Source organism: Geotrypetes seraphini, chromosome 8 (genome assembly GCF_902459505.1).
Source record: "Geotrypetes seraphini chromosome 8, aGeoSer1.1, whole genome shotgun sequence".
Lineage (NCBI taxonomy): Eukaryota > Metazoa > Chordata > Amphibia > Gymnophiona > Dermophiidae > Geotrypetes > Geotrypetes seraphini.
This window is the reverse complement of record NC_047091.1, coordinates 186,894,598-186,911,808: the sequence shown is the minus strand read 5'-3', so window position 1 is coordinate 186,911,808 and position 17,211 is coordinate 186,894,598. Positions and strand designations below refer to the sequence as shown.

At 43.8% G+C, this 17,211-nt stretch overlaps 1 protein-coding gene across 1 annotated transcript in view; it reads left to right on the top strand.

Moving 5' to 3' along the window:
- Nucleotides 1–9,836: 9,836 nt before the first annotated feature.
- Nucleotides 9,837–17,211, top strand: part of MED13L (mediator complex subunit 13L) — an 802,147-nt gene continuing 794,772 nt past the window's right edge. Inside the window, exon 1 of the mRNA XM_033955209.1 lies at nucleotides 9,837–10,464. Coding sequence (XP_033811100.1) covers nucleotides 10,393–10,464 — 72 coding nt within the window. The 5' untranslated portion in view covers nucleotides 9,837–10,392. The remainder of the gene's footprint in view (nucleotides 10,465–17,211) is intronic.

The following is a 17,211-nucleotide window of genomic DNA, read 5'->3' as shown; positions in this document are numbered from 1 at the left end:
CACCAGCGATCCCGCCATCTTGCCGAGCGGTGACGGAGGCGACGGAGGATTAGCCGCTGGAGGAGGAGAATGGCGGGGAAGGGAGAGCAGGTTCAGGGCTGCCAGGGGGGAGGGAAGAGGGTAGGAGTGAGCCCGGCTGAGACTGGCAGGAAGAGGAAGGCAGGGCAGGTGAGGCTATCAGGCAAGGGAGAGAGGGGATGCCAGAGGAGCCTGCACGGACCGAACAGCCCAAGCCCCCACCAGTGTAACTTTCTGGCAGCTCCTCTCACGATCGCTGCCTTCTCCGACGCAGGAGCGGCTCGTGAGAGGAGCCGTTGCAGCGTCTTTTAAGCTAAAGCAGAAACTTCGGTCCGGCTCCGTGCTCGCCGGCCGCGGCCTGCATCCGCCGACAGCCACGGCGGCCTGCATCCACCGACAGCTGCGGCGGCCGACATCTGCCTCTGGGGAAGAGAGAAAGAGCCACCGCGGCTGATTCACTCGCATGCACACTCCTACATTCGGTGCCCTAAGCTCACAGAAAACGGGAGCACGCAGGTGGGAGTGCGCATGCGCGGCTTAGGGTTTTATTATATTAGATTCAGTTTTCTATACCGTTCTTCCAGAAGTGCTCAGAACAGTTTACATGGATTTGTTCAGGTATTCAAGCATTTTTCCATCTGTCCTAGCGGGCTCACAAGTGAGTTGCCCCAACCTCAGGGTGTCAAGGCTTTAACTCTAACCTGGGCCACTCTCTTAGACAAAGTATGGTAGAAGATTGCATGGCAAACACTGTCTGACAAATGGCAAAACATAATATGACAAAACATGGTATGGCAAGCATAGTATGACACTACTTGGCAAAAATGTTAAGGCCAGTGCGCATGTTCTGATTTGTGCTTATTAGACACTTCATAAGTATTATGTCTCCCTTTTAAGTTTCAAGTTTATTAATTTTAATAACATTTTACTAATTTAATTTATTAAATTTTATTAAATTAATTTAATTTAATAACAGTTTATTAATTTTAATAACATTTTACTAATTTAATTTATTAAATTTTATTAAATTAATTTAATTTAATAACAGTTTATTAATTTTAATAACATTGTAAACAGGCACCTGGCCTGTTTACAATGTTAAAAATGAAAGGTTAACATAAGAACATAAGCAGTGCCTCTGCTGGGTCAGACCAGAGGACCATCATGCCCAGCAGTCCGCTCACGCGGCAGCTCATCAGGTCTAGGACCTGTATAGTAATCCTCTATCTATACCCTATCCCTTTTTCCTTCAGGAAGTTATCTAATCCCTTCTTGAACCCCAATACCGTACACTGTCCTATTACACCCTCTGGAAGTGAATTCCAGGTGTCCACTACTCTTTGGGTGAAGAAGAACTTCCTAGCATTGGTTCTGAATCTGTCTCCTCTTAATTTTTACGAAATCCCTCTCGTTCTTGTAGTTTTCAAACGTTTGAAGAACCTGTCCCTCTCCACTTTCTCTATGCCCTTCATGATCTTGTAAGTCTCTATCATGTCCCCTCTAAGCCTCTGCTTTTCCAGGGAAAAGAGTCCCATATGAAAGGTTTTCCATACCTTTTATCAAACGTGTCGCTCTTTTCTGAACCCTCTCGAGTATCGCCATATCCTTCTTAAGGTAGGGCGACCAAAATTGGACACAGTACTCCAGATGCGGGCGCACATCGTCCGAAACAATGGCAGGATGACTTCTTTCGTTCTGGTTGTAATACCTTTCTTGATAATACCTAGCATTCTATTCGCCTTCTTAAAGGCCACCGCGCACTGTGTCGATGGCTTCGTTGTCTTGTCCACTATTACCCCCAAGTCCTTTTCTAGGCTACTTTCACCCATTACCAGTCCTCCCATCGTATAGCTGTACTTCGGGTTTCTGTTCCCTACATGCAAGACTTTACATTTCTCTATATTAAACTTCATCTGCCATCTCATCGCCCATTCTTCTAGCTTGTTCAGGTCCCTTTGTAAATCCTCACAGTCCTCTTTAGTCCCAACTCCACTAAATAGTTTGGTGTCGTCCACAAATTTTATTACTTCGCACTTCATCCCTGTTTTTAAATCATTTATAAATACATTGAACAGCAGTGGCCCGAGTACCAACCCCTGTGGAACACCACTCGTGACCCTCCTCCAGTCAGAGTAGTGGCCCTTCACTCCTACCCGCCAACCAATTTTGATCCATCTATGTACGTCTCCTTCCACCCCATGGTTCTTCAGTTTCCATACTAAGCGTTCATGGGGTACCTTGTCAAAGGCTTTTTGGAAATCTAAATATACATCTATGGGGTCCCCTTTGTCCATTTGTTTATTAATTCCTTCGAAGAAGTGCAATAAGTTTGTTAGGCACGATCTTCCCTTGCAGAAGCCTTTAATCATACCTGTTCCTGAAATACCTAAACAACTGACCCGCTTTCCTCTCTCTCTCCCCAAAAACAGTCCCTTCTACCCCTACCCCTACCTTTTACCCCCCCTTACCTCTTCCCTCCACCCACTACCTTTATCCCCCCCTCCTCAATCCACCTGAATCTCACGAAACTGTGATACACATAATCTATTATCTTTATAATATCGTTATTTTCTAAAACATGCGGCTTATTCCAAGCAGGTCCGCTCGGACACTACCTACCAAAATGTACATCTTATACTCTTGCTAAGCAAATTGTATTTCTATACTCTTGATTTCTTAAAGTCTATGCTATCTGTAGTTCATATGTATATCTGCATATTGTGTTTCGCTGAATGTTCAGTTCTCTTGATTGTAAACCGCCTAGAAGTCACAAGATTGTGGCGGTATAGAAGAATAAAGTTATTATTATTATTATTATTATTTATCAGCGCTTCCGCCATCTTCCCTGGAACCAGTCAGACTTATCGGTCTGTAGTTCCCCGGGTCACCTCTCGATCCTTTTTTAAAGATGGGCGTAACATTAGCTATCTTCCAATCCTCCGGGATCACGCCTGTTTTCAGGGATAGGTTATAAACCTGCTGTAGTAGTTCCACTATTTCCTCCTTTAGTTCCTTCAAAACTCTAGGGTGGATTCCGTCCGGGCCCAGAGATTTGTCACTTTTTAATCTATCTATCTGCTTATGTATGTCTTCGAAGCTTACCTCTATCGATGTTAATGTTTCTGCTTGATCTCCTGTGAAGATTTTTTCAGGTTCCGGCACGTTGGATGTGTCCTCTTTTGTAAATACTGACAAAAAGAATGTTTAGTCTATCCGTCACTTCTTTTTCCTCCTTCACCACTCCTTTCCTATATCCTTCATCCAGCGGTCCCACCTCCTTCCTTGCCGGCTGCTTCCCTTTAACATATCTGAAAAATGGTTTGAAATTTCATGCTTCACTGGCTAGCCTCTCTCTTCATATTCTCTTTTTGCTCTTCTAACCACGCGGTGACATTCTTTTTGATGCTTCCTGTGCTCTTTCCAGTTCTCCATGGTTTTGTCCTTTTTCCATTTCCAGAATGAATGTTTCTTGTCTCCTATCGTTTTCTTCACTTCTTTAGTTATCCACGCCGGGTCTTTAGTTTGGTTCTTTTTGCATCCTTTTCTAAATCTGGGGATTTACAGACGCTCACCGTGTCCTTGAATAATGACCAGGCTTGCCCTATAGTCTGTGATTTCTTTGAGCTGTTCCTAAGTTTCTTTCTTACCATTACTCTCATCACTTTGTAGTTTCCTTTCTTGAAGTTAAAAGTTCTCTTCCCTTTCGATATTCCTACTTCAACTTTGAACTTGATCATATTGTGATCGCTGTTTCCCAACAGTCCCACTACTTCCACTTTCTTTGCAGGTCCTCTAAGCCCATTGAGGATTAGGTCCAGAGTGGCATTCCCTCTCATCGGTTCTCTGACAAGCTGCTCCATGAAGCAGTCCTGTATAGCCTCCAGGAATCCGGTCTCCCTAGCACATTTTGAGTTTCCAAGACTCCAGTCTATTCCGGGATAGTTGAAGTCTCCCATGACAATTGTGTTACCGCTTTTGCATTCTTGCCTCATCTTGGCTTTCATTTCTTCATTGTTTGCTTCGGTTTGCCCAGGTGGACAATAGTACAGGCCCATCTTTATCTCGGGCCCATTCCTTCCTGGTATTTTAACCCATAGTGATTCCAATTTGTCAGTCATCGCTGATGTATCCACTCTGGTTGAGTATATGTTATCCTTTATGTATAAGGCTATCCCTCCTCTTTTCTGACCTGTCTTCGCAAGAGTTTGTACCCCGGCAGTACTATGTCCCATTTGTTTTCTTCATTCCACCATGTTTCAGAGACCCCAATGATGTCTAGGTTCTCCTTTTTGGCCATGACTTCTAATTCTCCCATTTTGTTCCTTAGACTCCTTGCATTAGTATACATGCAATTTAAGTCCTGGTGTTTTTTGTCTTCATTTTCATTTCCTGTGTTATGTTCTTCTTATCATCCTCATCTTGAACTGTCAACTCTTGTTTTTTGACCATTGTGTCTTCCCCCTTTGCTATGTTCTTCTTATCATCCTCTTGATTTGTCAACTCTTGCTTTTTGCCCGTTGTGTCTTCCCAGCATTTTTCCCTCTCAGTATCTTCTCGGGATACCTTTTTCCGAATCATCGACACTTGGTCAACTGTTGGCTTTCCCCTTCTTCTTAGTTTAACGCCAGCACTCAGCCCTCCCATGCAGCTCCTGTATTCCCTTATTTACCCTAGCGTATAATACATTGTAGATTTAGAGAAGGAGGGGGATAAGTGGGTATTGCCTTTGAAAGCTGGGTTTGGGTCAGGTACTAGTGACCTGGATTGCTAGAAGTCTAGTTCCCCTTCTTCTTAGTTTAATGCCTGTTTGCTAGAAGTCTAGTTCCCATCGCACTCAGGTTTAGTCCATCTCTCCTGAAGTGCTTGTTCTTGCCCCAAACGTTGCCCAGTTCCTCATGAAGTTTGCTAGAAGTCTAGTTCCCCTTCTTCTTAGTTTAATGCCTGTTTGCTAGAAGTCTATTTCCCGCCGCACTCAGGTTTAGTCCATCTCTCCTGAAGAGCTTGTTCTTGCCTCATGAAGTGGAACTCCTCTTCCTCACACCATCTCCTCATCCATGCATTTATTGATTGTAGTTCCGTCTGCCTCTTCAAATCTGCCCTCGGTACTGGTAGGATCTCTGAAAACGCTATCTTCTGAATCCTCATCTTCAACTTCCTTCCCAGAATCTTGAACTGTTCTATCAGTGCATTCCTACTGTAGTCTCTCCTGCTGACATCATTTGTCCCGATGTGGATCATCACTGTAGTCTCCTCCATCTCTGCCTCTTCTAGGATCCTTTCAATTTTGACGACGATGTCTTTTGCTCTTGCTCTCGGGAGGCAGGTCACTAGTCGATCCTCTCTCCCTCCTGCTATGTGGCTATCTTCTTGCCTTAGGATTGAGTCTCCCACTAGGATCGCAGACTTTCCTTTTTTCAGTTTTCGCTCCGGTCGCAGGTCTGTGTCTTCAGTGTGCTTCGCAGCTTCCTCTTCTAGGCATCAGCAGGACATTGCCTCCCCTTTCTGCGGGATACCTCTATGGGCTTCTTCTTCTTTGGAGTCAGATTGCTCTTGTTCTCCATTCCATGTGGGTGTATCTTCATCTTCCCTATGCTGTTCGTGTTCTTCCATCCTCCTGTAGGCCTCCTCAATGAACTTCTCAAGCTCCCTGACTTGTTCCTCGATGTGCCTCTCTCTCATAGAGTCTTCAGCTGTCCTGATTGAGTCTTCTGTGATGTAAAGTCCCTCCAGTTCCTGAATCCTGTACTTTAGTCGACTAACTTCCTTCTTCAAGCTTTTCAGTTCCTGACACCGACCGCATACATATGACTGCCTCCCCGAGGGGAGGTAATTGTACATATGGCAGTCCGTGCAGTACACTGGAAAGCTCATCTTCTGGATTCCCTCTGCTTCCATTGCTGTCCGCCTTTATGGAGTACTCTTTATTATTGCGCTGGTACCTTTTTGCTTGTGTGTGTGTGTTCTCTTCTGTGCCTGCTGCTTGCTACTTCTCTATTCCTGCTGTTGTTTTGTATGTATGTATGTTCCCTCTGCGTGTACTGTGTTCTTGTTTTTATATACTTGTTTGGTTATTTTTTTATTCATTTTTGTTCTTGTTTACCCATTATTAATATTTTATGTACATCGCTTAGTAATCAGTGATAGGCGATTAATCAAATAATGAATAAACTTGAAACTTGAAACTTATTTAGCTGTTATTTGTTGTCGTCCTTACCTTGCTGTCCTTCTCTGGTGTCCTTAGGTGTATTGACTCAGCCCTTCTTGAGGCTCGCCTTCGTCGTGCGCCGAACGGCTGCGTGCCATTGGCTACACCCCTTTTAAGGGGGGAGTTCGGGCGATGACTCTGCCGACACGGTGGGGATGGGCAGAACTTACTCTCGCCGTTGCCCCCTAGCTTCCTGCTCTTCTTAGCCTCCTCTCTCGGCTCATCTCTGGCTCTTTGCTGTCTTCCTTCCTTCTCCCCCTTCTGCCTGCTCACTCCTACTAGCTCCTTCTAATATGTATTATATCTCTCTTATATGAATTTCAGTGCTGTTAACAAGTATATTTTTGAAACTGTTTCAAGGTAGTCCTATTATTAAGGGCTCCTTTATTAAGCCGCGCTAGTGGTTTAATGCGCATAATAGTGCACGCTGGACGCGCTAGCTGCTACCGCCTCCTCTTGAGCAGGTGGTAGTTTATGGCCAGCGCGGGGATTAACGCGTGATGAAAAGTCACGCGCGGCTTGATAAAAGGAGCCCTAAGTTTCAATTTACTGATTTTGACTTTACCTCATTCATTGTATTTATATTTGGTCTTTTTACTACTGTAAGTTTTATGTTGAATTATATCAGCTGTACACTGCCTCGGGTGAATCTCTTCGTAAAGGCAGTTAATAAATTCCAATAAATAGAAAAGGTGATAGTTCTAATGTCGTTTAAAGCCAAATAAATAAAGAGCAGTTCCCTACTAACTTTGGGTAAAATTGTGTGGTGGCTGTTAATCCACTTTTAAAGGTAATAAATAGAAACAAAACTGAAAAATCTAATCTTTATGCAGCCTCGGCTTCCCGCCTCGTGCTCACTACGCGGGACCCAGTCAGCTCCTCGGGGTCAGGAACACCAGCAGCCAGGGCTCAGAAAAAGAGAGAGATTTTTCTTCTTTTCCTTTACTTGCAGACACTCACAGTCTCACAGTTCTTACTGAGCTTGGGCTGGATAACTCCAGAAGACCAGAGGAGATGTGATCTCAGGCTTCACTCGCCCCACTCGAACTTTCACTCTTCCCAAAATGAAGATAGCTCAATCCAAGGTACAAGTGGAAAAGAACTCAGACTCTTTATTCAACTTAATGTCAGTATAACAGCAAACTATTTACATTTCTTCAGATGTACTGGCAATCAGCAGGTTCAAAAGACTCTCTTTAACAATTTTTATTCTTTTCTTGTACTCTGGCATGAGTAACTATTTCTTCTCTGTCCTCCCCCTTCAGGGACAAGGAGATTTCCCTCAAGTTATAGGACCTTAGGAGGAAACTAGGATACCCAAGCCCTTTATTTTTATCCGGTGTTTCTTCAATCTACTTAATCTGGGTTTTCATTCTGATTTTCCTCTGTCCTCTCCCTCAGTACACTGGGTTCTGGCAGGAGAAATAGGATTAACCAAAAGGCTGAAAGTTTGCTGAACTTCCCTGTTATATTCTCCCCCTCCCCTCAGGGAATAAGGGACCTCCTATACCTCCCACTAGACTTGCTAGCCTAGTTCACCGCTTAGTGACCTCCTGTCTCTATGTTAGAGGTATTTTTTCAGGGGGGGGTCACATCACATTTGATTTGTGGATCGCATTATTAGGTTCAAGGCAATTTGCAATGCAAGAAAAACCATGAAGCGCATAGGGAAGTTTACAGCAGTCATTCAAACCTGTTGTGGACCCCTTGTTGGTGGAGTGGCATAACTATCTCTAGATTTAAGTTGATGCAAGTGTCACGGTACCTAGCAGGGTTTCCAAATAACTCCACACAACCAAGGGATTTGACAAGAAAAGGAATTGTAAGCTTTATTAGATAGCAATAGGAGAAGAGTGGGAAACTCTTCAAATAGGTACCAATTGGTATTATTAGCTAATGCAATATGTTAATACTAAATTACAGAGGCAGAAAAGGATGTTACAAGTTACCCCTCCGGATTGGCAACAGTTCAATGGCCTGATTAACTTCTATAATCTGCAATCAGTTTGACACACTTACCATTTCTCTGAATACTCAAGTCTGAGGAATGTCATTTGTGTAAATGGGGCCTAATGTAGTAAATTGGTGTGCACACAATATTACCTGTCTAAGGAAGTCTCTGGAAATGTTGCAGCTGTCTTGCGTTGGGTACCATGATCCTCGGAGTCCACGTCGTCACCAGTCCTGGAGTCAGCTCATCAGCTCAGGAACGCTGGATCACCTGGTAGTCTCCCTCGGGGAGACTACCAGGGCAGTGACTCTCCTTCTTCTTTCTTCAATTTGCTCAAATTTTGCGCCGGTCTGAGTGGTTGGCTGTCTGCTGTCTTCTCTCCCATTGGCTCCCTCTTCTGGCAGGCCAGCCTTGTCCCCTGATTGGCCAGCTCCTCCTTTAGCAGTGTCTTTTTCTTTTGCTGGGCTCCTGATTGGTCCAGCACTCAGCCCTCCCCTGCAGCTCCTGTATTCCCTTATTTACACTAGCGTATAATACGTTGTAGATTTAGAGGAGGAGGGGGATAAGTGGGTATTGCCTTTGAAAGCTGGGTTTGGGTCAGGTACTAGTGACCTGGATTGGCCACCGTGAGGACGAGCTAATGGACTTGATGGACCATTAGTCTGACCCAGTAAGGCTCTTCTTATGTTCATACTCAAGTGTTTCTCCTTATCTGTCCCAGTAGGCTCATAATCTGACTAACGTACCTGGGGCAATGGATCACAAGAAACAGGACTGAGCTTGAACCTAAAACCTCAGGATGCCGAGGCTGCAGCCCGAAGCACTAGGTCACTCCTCCACTCCTTGGCTGCCTGCTGAATCCCACTTTTTAAAATATATTCAATGGTTTCTCGCATTATACACGGTCAAGCTCCTGAATACATGTCCAATGTAATTGCCAGAGGTTGTGGTAAGAATGGAAAGCGCAGCTAGTTTTAAGAAAGGTTTGGACAAGTTCCTGGAGGAAAAGTACATAATCTGTTATTGAGGAAGCCACTGCTTGCTCTGGTTTGGTAGCATGGAATGTTGTTACTCCTTGGGTTTTGGCCAGGTACTAGGGACCTGGATTGACCACCGTGAGAACGGGCTACTGGACTTGATGGACCATTGGTCTGACCCAGGAAGGCTAGTCTTATGTAAAGCAAAGCTAAGAAAAAGAAGATATGTTTTTAAAATTAATTTCTATTTATTACCTTTCAGAAACTTTGGATAGCTGACAGTGTCTTCAGAGCAATCTGAAAAGGACTGAGCTGCCGGAGTGGAGGAATCTAGTGGTTACAGCCCGCCATGGGACCAAGAGAAAGGGGGTTCGAATCCCTCAGCAACTCACTTAAGCCCTCCAGGGACGGCAACATATTTAGTGCAGCTGTCACAAGTACAAAAAGCCTGAGCTAAAAGAAAACTAACAGTAATAAAAGAAACACGAACTTTGAAACTCGTTACTGTATTTAATTTCAGCCCGGCAGCGCCTCCAGCGGCCAGCGCAGCAGCAGCAGCAGCCCGTGGTCCTTCCTAGAAACGAGACGTAGGAGCGCGCGCGCGCGCGAGCGAACGCACTAACCGCCTCAGCTCGCGCAGCTGCCGTCGAAAAGCCCGAGGCCGAGCACGTGACGGGGCGTCGCCCAATCCGGTGGCGAGTTGCGGCGGCAGCAGAAAGCCTGACGCCATTGCTGTCAAAGAGAGGCGAAACGTTTCCCAAGCTAGTCATTTATTTATTTATTTAGTTAGTTCCTGCCGTGCGCGCGGGCGCGCGCTGTCTTGTTTGGATGTAGGCGCGCGCGCTCAAGCCGAGCGCCGGAGGCAGGAAGCGGAGAGAACGGGTGGAAAAAGACGTCGACGGCGGCGCCCACGTCCGTTCCCTCCCCCGCGCCCCCCCCCCCCCGAGACTGAAAAGAAAGCACGAGAAGGAGGCGAGGCGAGGCCCGGAGTCGGGAAAGAGCGAAGGGAGGAAGAGGCGGAGGCGCTGCGCTCCCCCCCCTTCCCTTCCCTCGCCGAGCTCGCCTCATCGATTGCTCCGGGAACAGGCAGCGCGCGCTATTGTGCTGGGGGGAGCCGGGGGGGGCGGCTCGGCGGTGGAGGCGGCTAAACGCGTTTCTTGGATGCTCGTCCTCTCGGCGTTCGCTGCCGGCCCCCCTCGCTCAGACATGCCCGGCCCTGGCGGCCAGGCTCGCCGAGGATCATGACTGCGGCGGCCAACTGGGTGGCGAACGGGGCCAGCCTGGAGGATTGCCACTCCAACCTCTTCTCGCTGGTAAATGGGGGGCTGGGGGCGGGGGAGGGAGCCAAGTTGAGGGCATGGCACCTCCTGGGCTGCTACGAGCGTCCCATCTTCCGCTGGCACCAAGTTCGTGCAGATGATGCGACCTACCTTGCTAAGTTTAGGAAGGTGGGTGGCCCGTAGCAAAGCTGAATTGGGCAAGTGCCTAAAATAGCAGGAGTGGAAGTTTGGGAAAGGGAGGATAATGTACATTTTTATTGTTCACTAGTTGTCTCTCTCCCTGAATGAATGTGAGCGGTCAGCAGAACTATTCTGGGTAGTGCCTTGCACGAGCAACCTGTGATATGCACCAGGACACGGGCAGGCGTTTGACATGTAGGTGAAATGCGATGGCAACTGTCGCTTTTGTAACGCACAGCACTAGATGCTCTTCACAAATTAGAACATCAGAAGGCAAATACTGACGAACCTTTACATCTCCCCCTCCATTTATGTCTCTTGGGCTGATCTTAACATCTCTACCACAAAGACAGTGTCCATTTATCTTGGCTCTTTAAATCATTGCAGCATTTTTTTTTTTTTTTTGTGGAGCATTGATCTGTGCATGAAAGGGGTGTCGCACTTTACTTCCTAGTAATACCGTCATTATCTCTTTGTAAAGAAAAAAAGAAATATTTAGTTATCTTGTTGTACTTGATGCTTCATGTCTCAATTTCCATCTCAAACAGGTGATTATGCATTTTGGATTTTTTTGTTGTTGTTGTTGTTGCTTTCGTGCATGCAGTTGAAAAATCATTCATGCTAGATGCTTTCTTGCATAGCTACTGTTCCACCATTTATGACTGTAAACATTGGCAGCTGTCTACACTAGGCACAGTAATGACCTTTGATATAGGGCTCCTTTTACTAAGGTGCGCTAGTGTTTTTAGCGCACACAAACCACGTGCTAAACAAAAAATACTAACGCAAGCTCTATGTAGGCATTTAGCGCGCGCCCTAAAACCACTAGCGCACCTTAGTAAAAGGAGTCCATAGTGTACATAGTTATAAAATTTCCTCTTCATGGCCAGAAGTAGCCTTGCTATGAAATGCAACATGCTGGGTGTTTATGATAAGATGATATCTCTGTTATTTCTTTTATTTTGAGCTTTAAAATTGTCCCTTTTATGATGGTAGAAAGATGTACAAGTGAACATTAGCAATTTTTACAAAAACTTGAACGTAAACACTTGAGAGACAATTTGGAATAGATACCGCTGTGTTGCCTATGTCAAAGGCGAATATGCAGTAAAACAAATGTCATAAATAAATAAATAAAATCTTGGTTTCATTAAACCCTATTATACCCCCCTTTTTTATCAAGCCGTGCTGCCCATTCTAGTTCTGTGGGCGGCTTAGCATTTAGCTTGATAAAAGGGGTGGATAGCTATAAATTGTGAGAAAACGAAAATCAAGAAAAACTTGTTAAATATTATTTAAAACTAGTATTTTTTTATTTTTTTTACAGCTCTGAGTATTAAGCACCGTTCTTGGTTTGACATTGGTGCATAAAAACCCCCTAAAAACATTATACTGACTACCAAAGGCACAGTCTCAGTATCAATTGGGGTACCTCTTTGGACCTATATTTGTACTTATGAACAGTAGAAGTATAATATAGTGGCTAGAAGAGGAGCATAGATCAAGTAGAAAATGTGGAAGAAAAAACATGCACTTTCACATTTATTCAAACTAAACCTCCAATCTCGCATCCACGCGGATGACATCACAATCATCCCCATCTCTGCACTGTCAACCAATTACTTCACTCTGAAACCAGTCACTTTGTCGCACCTATCATCAACCAAGTAGAACAATGATCAACAAACTCCAAACTAAATTAAACCCAGGAAAGACCAAAATATTTATGGCCTCCCCCAACAAAGAAGCCAACTGTAGCTACTATCAACCTAAATGGAAGAAACTTCCCAATCAACCCAATCATCAAAATCCTAGGAGTAACCTTAGACCAGCAACTGACACTCGAATCCCATACCAACATCCTAATCAAAAAATGCTTCCACTTACTGTGGAAACTTCGCCCACTAAAACCATTCTTTGATTTCACCTCATTCAAACTGTTGGTCGACTCTCTGGTCCTAAGCTCACTGGACTATTGCAACATAATCTACCTAGGATCTCACCAAAAAACCATCAAGAAATTGAGACTTATCCAGAACACAGCCGTCTAACTAATCTATGGCTTGTAAAAATCTGACCACATCACCCCATACTACAAGAAACTCCACTGGCTACCTATAGAAGCAAAAATAATTTTCAAAATCGTCTGCCTCTGCTTCAAGACTCTTTTCGGCACCGCACCCACCTACCTCCTGAAACACCTCGCCCTGCAGGACAAACTCCGCTTCTCATGCAGAACACTACTGTTCTCATTCCCTTCTCCTAAAGGATGCAAATTCAAAAGATTCCTCAACAGAACACTTTCCTTTTAAGCGGGGATCTGGAACAACAACTTAAGTGACCTAATCCTGAATTCTAACATACCACTCTTTCAGAAAATCACTAAAAACCCACCTATTGCGACAAATTTACCTGATCCTTCAATTTTGCGCTACACCTATCTCATCTTACTCAACCCTTCCTCCTTCCCTATGCCACCTCATCACATAACGGTCTTTCTACATCCCCCCCAAATCTGATTGATGCTCCTTGCTGTCCTTACAGCACCTCTTGTACACCATCTTGAACTGAAAAGGTATGACGGGATAAATAAAGCTATTATTATTATTATTTATATCCTGTTCTCCCCAAAGAGCTCAGAACAGGTTACAGTTTACATTAACAGTGTTACAATATAGGGTTTACATACAGTGTGTTGCAAAATATCTTCATATAGGATTACTTACTGATGCTGGTGAGGAATTCTATGAGCGTCGGAGCTTTTAATGCCATGGCCGGCAATAAAAAACTCTTAATGCAGCTTCATAAAAGGGGGGAGGGGCTTAATGTAAGAACATAAGAACAGCCTTACTGATTCAGACCAATGATCCTTCTAGCCCAGTATCCCGTCTTCACGGAGGCCAATCCAAGACACAAGTACCTGGCAAAAATCCATGCCACCGATCCAAGGCAAGCAGTGGCTTCTCCTATGTCTGTCTCAACAGCGGACTATGGACCTTTTTCCTCCAGGAAGTTGTCCAAACCTTTCTTAAAACCAGCTACATTAACCGCTCTCGCCACATGTTCTGGCAATGTGTTCCAGAGTTTAATTTTTTTCTGAGTGAAAAAATATTCCTCCTATTGGTTTTAAAAGTATTACTCTGTAAATCTTGATGCAGTAAAAAATCAATCCACTTGTACCCGTTCTACACCACTCAGGATTTTGTAGACTTCAATCATATTTCTTCCCCCCCCCCAGCTGTCTCTTTTTCAAGCTGAAGAGCCCTGTTAATATATTTTGCACTGTTTGGTGCAACTTATAGGCTGATGCTCAAAACTGTGCAAAAAGCCCATAATGCAACATCAACAGCACAAAGCATTGCAAAGCGATGCACAAAAGAAATAATATGCAAATGATATGCACTGTTAATTTATGCTAAGGGGAGGACTGTGCCTGGCACATGCACACAAAGGTTTTATGGTGAGCACAGGTCTTGTATGCATTCTGTTCTGAGCTTTTAAATATGAGCCTTTAAAAAAAAATTATTTTCACTTAAATTTTTAAGACTTATATTTAAGAATAGAAAAACATGCTGATGTGTGCTTTCACTTTTGGTTTTGGTCGGACTCACGCAAATGATTGTTTATCACTATCAATGCTTTAACTTGAAGAGCTTTCCTTTTTCTTGGAAAAGAAGACAAAACCTTCAGTTCATTGTGAACAATTGACAAGAAATCTGAAAACCTTCAATGCTGCCCTTACCTGGTCAAAATCATTTTGTGGTTTAGGCCATCGTTTCCTTCTGTGCATTACACTTCCCCCTCCCCATTCGCGGTTTCCACACTTGCGATTTCACATAATTGTGATTTTTGGGGGGGAAGGGGGAAACCCCCCCCATATTTTTGTCTTCCCCCCAGCATCCCGGCCTTACCTGGTGGTCTAGCGGGCTTTCGGAGCAGGAGCAATCTTCCTACGTTCCTGCTCTGTGTAGATCGCCAATAGGAAATGGCTGCCGTGAGCGCCCGCTGTAGTCTCGAGAGACTACGGGAACTCACGGCAGTCATTTCCTATTGGCGATCTGCACGGGGAAGGAGCGTAGGAAGATCGCTCCTGCCCCGAAAGCCCGCTAGACCACCAGGTAAGGCCAGGGGAAGGCGGGAGGGAGGCGGATATTCGTGGTATTTCCCTATTCGCGGTCCGACTCTGCCCCTATCCCCCGCGAATAACGAGGGAGATGTATATAGTGCTTTCTGTCTGAGCATTCTGAAAGAATGCTTACTGACCTCATTTACAGCCATTTAAATACAATTTGCGAACATCTTTAGTGTATACGTTAATACCCATGCTACAGCATTTGGGCCCTGATTCTATAAAAGGCACCTACTGATTTAAGCACCTAACTTAAATTAGCTTAAATGGCGCTGATAATTAAAAGTGCAATTAAAACCCAATTAAAAAAATGTTTAAAAATATTAATTGGCTGATAGGCACCTACCACTTTGATGTAGGCATCTAAGCTGAGGCGTCCACTGGTAAGTAGGCTTGGTTTGGGTTAGAGTTTGGGCATGGACTCAGTTAAGTACCGGTATTTTAGGCCAAGAAAACCCTGGCTTAATATACTGGTGCCCAAGTTGATTTATTTATTGAATTAGGCCCCATTTATAGAATCTGGCCCTTCATGCATTACCTGCAGTCAAATCTGGAACTAACTATATTTTTAATGTTAGCTTTAGTTTTGAATGTTGGCCCCTTAGTCTCTGTTAAAACAATTGGTAATAGTCATGTGAGATCCACTTGAATGCTGTTTTTTAAGTGGCTTTTTTTTTCTTTTTTTAAATCAGGGTTTCCTAGTCAAAACTTATGCTTAAGTCTATGGTGTAACTAGATATATGCAACAGACTGTAAAATAAAGAGATTTTCAAAACCTGATTTTACTGTTACCAGCTGTTTGAATTCATATATTTACTCAACACAAAAAGGGGTTAAATTAGCACAGATTTGATGGAATAGCTCAGAAGTTTGTTTTCAAGGTTTAAACTAATTGAAGTCTTGTTCGTTGTTACTATACAAGTTTCAAACTAAATGCTTATATAGTTTCCCAGAATGAGCCACAACAGTAGATAAATGTCAGTGCATTCAATTCATTGGGGCTATTCTGGATACTGTTCTCAAGAGAGCATTTCTCCCTCCAGATTGGCTATCGGCTCTCTTCAGCCTCTGTCAGCAGATTCACTGTTCCGACCATTTCTTCAAGACGCATGATGGTTCTTCTCGGCCATATGGCATCCACAGTGCATATGACACCACTAGCAAAGCTTAAATTTACTAGTAGGGAGAAAATCACTAAGATTCTGTGATGAAAATAATAGTGATCTTTATTAAATCACAGCTCTTTATTATGTTTTTAGCTATCAAGCCAATATATTAAAATCAAACATCTATCATTCCCAACAAAATGATGATTCAGTTTCCAATAACGCTGCAACTAATTATATGATTAGATAGTATATCGCAATGTCTAAAAGATCCGACCATTTTTTATCGTACCCATGGTGGAACAAGAATAAAAGTCAATAGCAGCGTCAATGGATTGTGCAAAAGTACAAACTGTGCAAGGAATTTTTTATGTAATGTGCTGAAGTGCTCTTAAAGTGCTAGATAAAGTGCCAAGTGCTTTTTACTTCAATGCCTGGCCCCCCGACCCAGGTTTCGTTTTCTTCGTCAGGAGGGGTCTAGGTAAAAACAGACTAACATTAAAAACATTACAGCAATCAATCAAATACACATTCAATATTATAACTGAATCTCACCAATCATCTACCAAATATCAAGACTTCTCTATAATCAATGTAATGGTTGTTAAACATACCTTCTCAGGCAAACTACATCGGGGAACGACACCGGAAGAGGAACTGGCTAAAGTCGCTCTAACTTCCGGGTTTAAATACATACACACACTAATACACCCGGTAGATTGGAATGCTGCAATTTAAGCAGCGGAAATGGCGTAATATCCGAGGGCACCACACATACGCCTACATGTTTAACCACTCGATTTCTGAATTTAAACCATCAGGAGATAAGGTATTCCAATTATAAATGAAACGCTGTTCTTTCTGCAATAAAAGTTTACATATATCTCCTTCATATTGATCAATGTGGATAAGCACTGTATATTTAAGATCTTGTAACGAATGATCCTCCCTCAACCAGTGATCCACCAGGGGGGCGGACTCTCTGCCCCTGCGGATGTTGCTAAGATGTTCAACAATACGAGTTTTAATTTTTCTGCTGGTTTGACCAATATACAATAAACCGCAGGGGCAGATCACGCAGTACACAACTCCCTGGGAATCACAGTTGGTGCCCGTAGTGAGATCAAACTTCTTACCCCGTGAATTTGGAATAAATATAAAGGGTTGACCCCATATAAAGTTACAGGTGCTACAATGACCACAAGGTTTGTGAGCTGACAATCTTTGTCTGCAATAAGGTCGCCTCCTGCGTCTAAGCTTTTCACCCAAGTTACTGGCCCTGGTAAAGGCAAATTTAGGAGTATCCCTAAATAGAGAATGGTATTGGACAATGGGCCAATATTTTAAGATTATTTTCTTGATAGC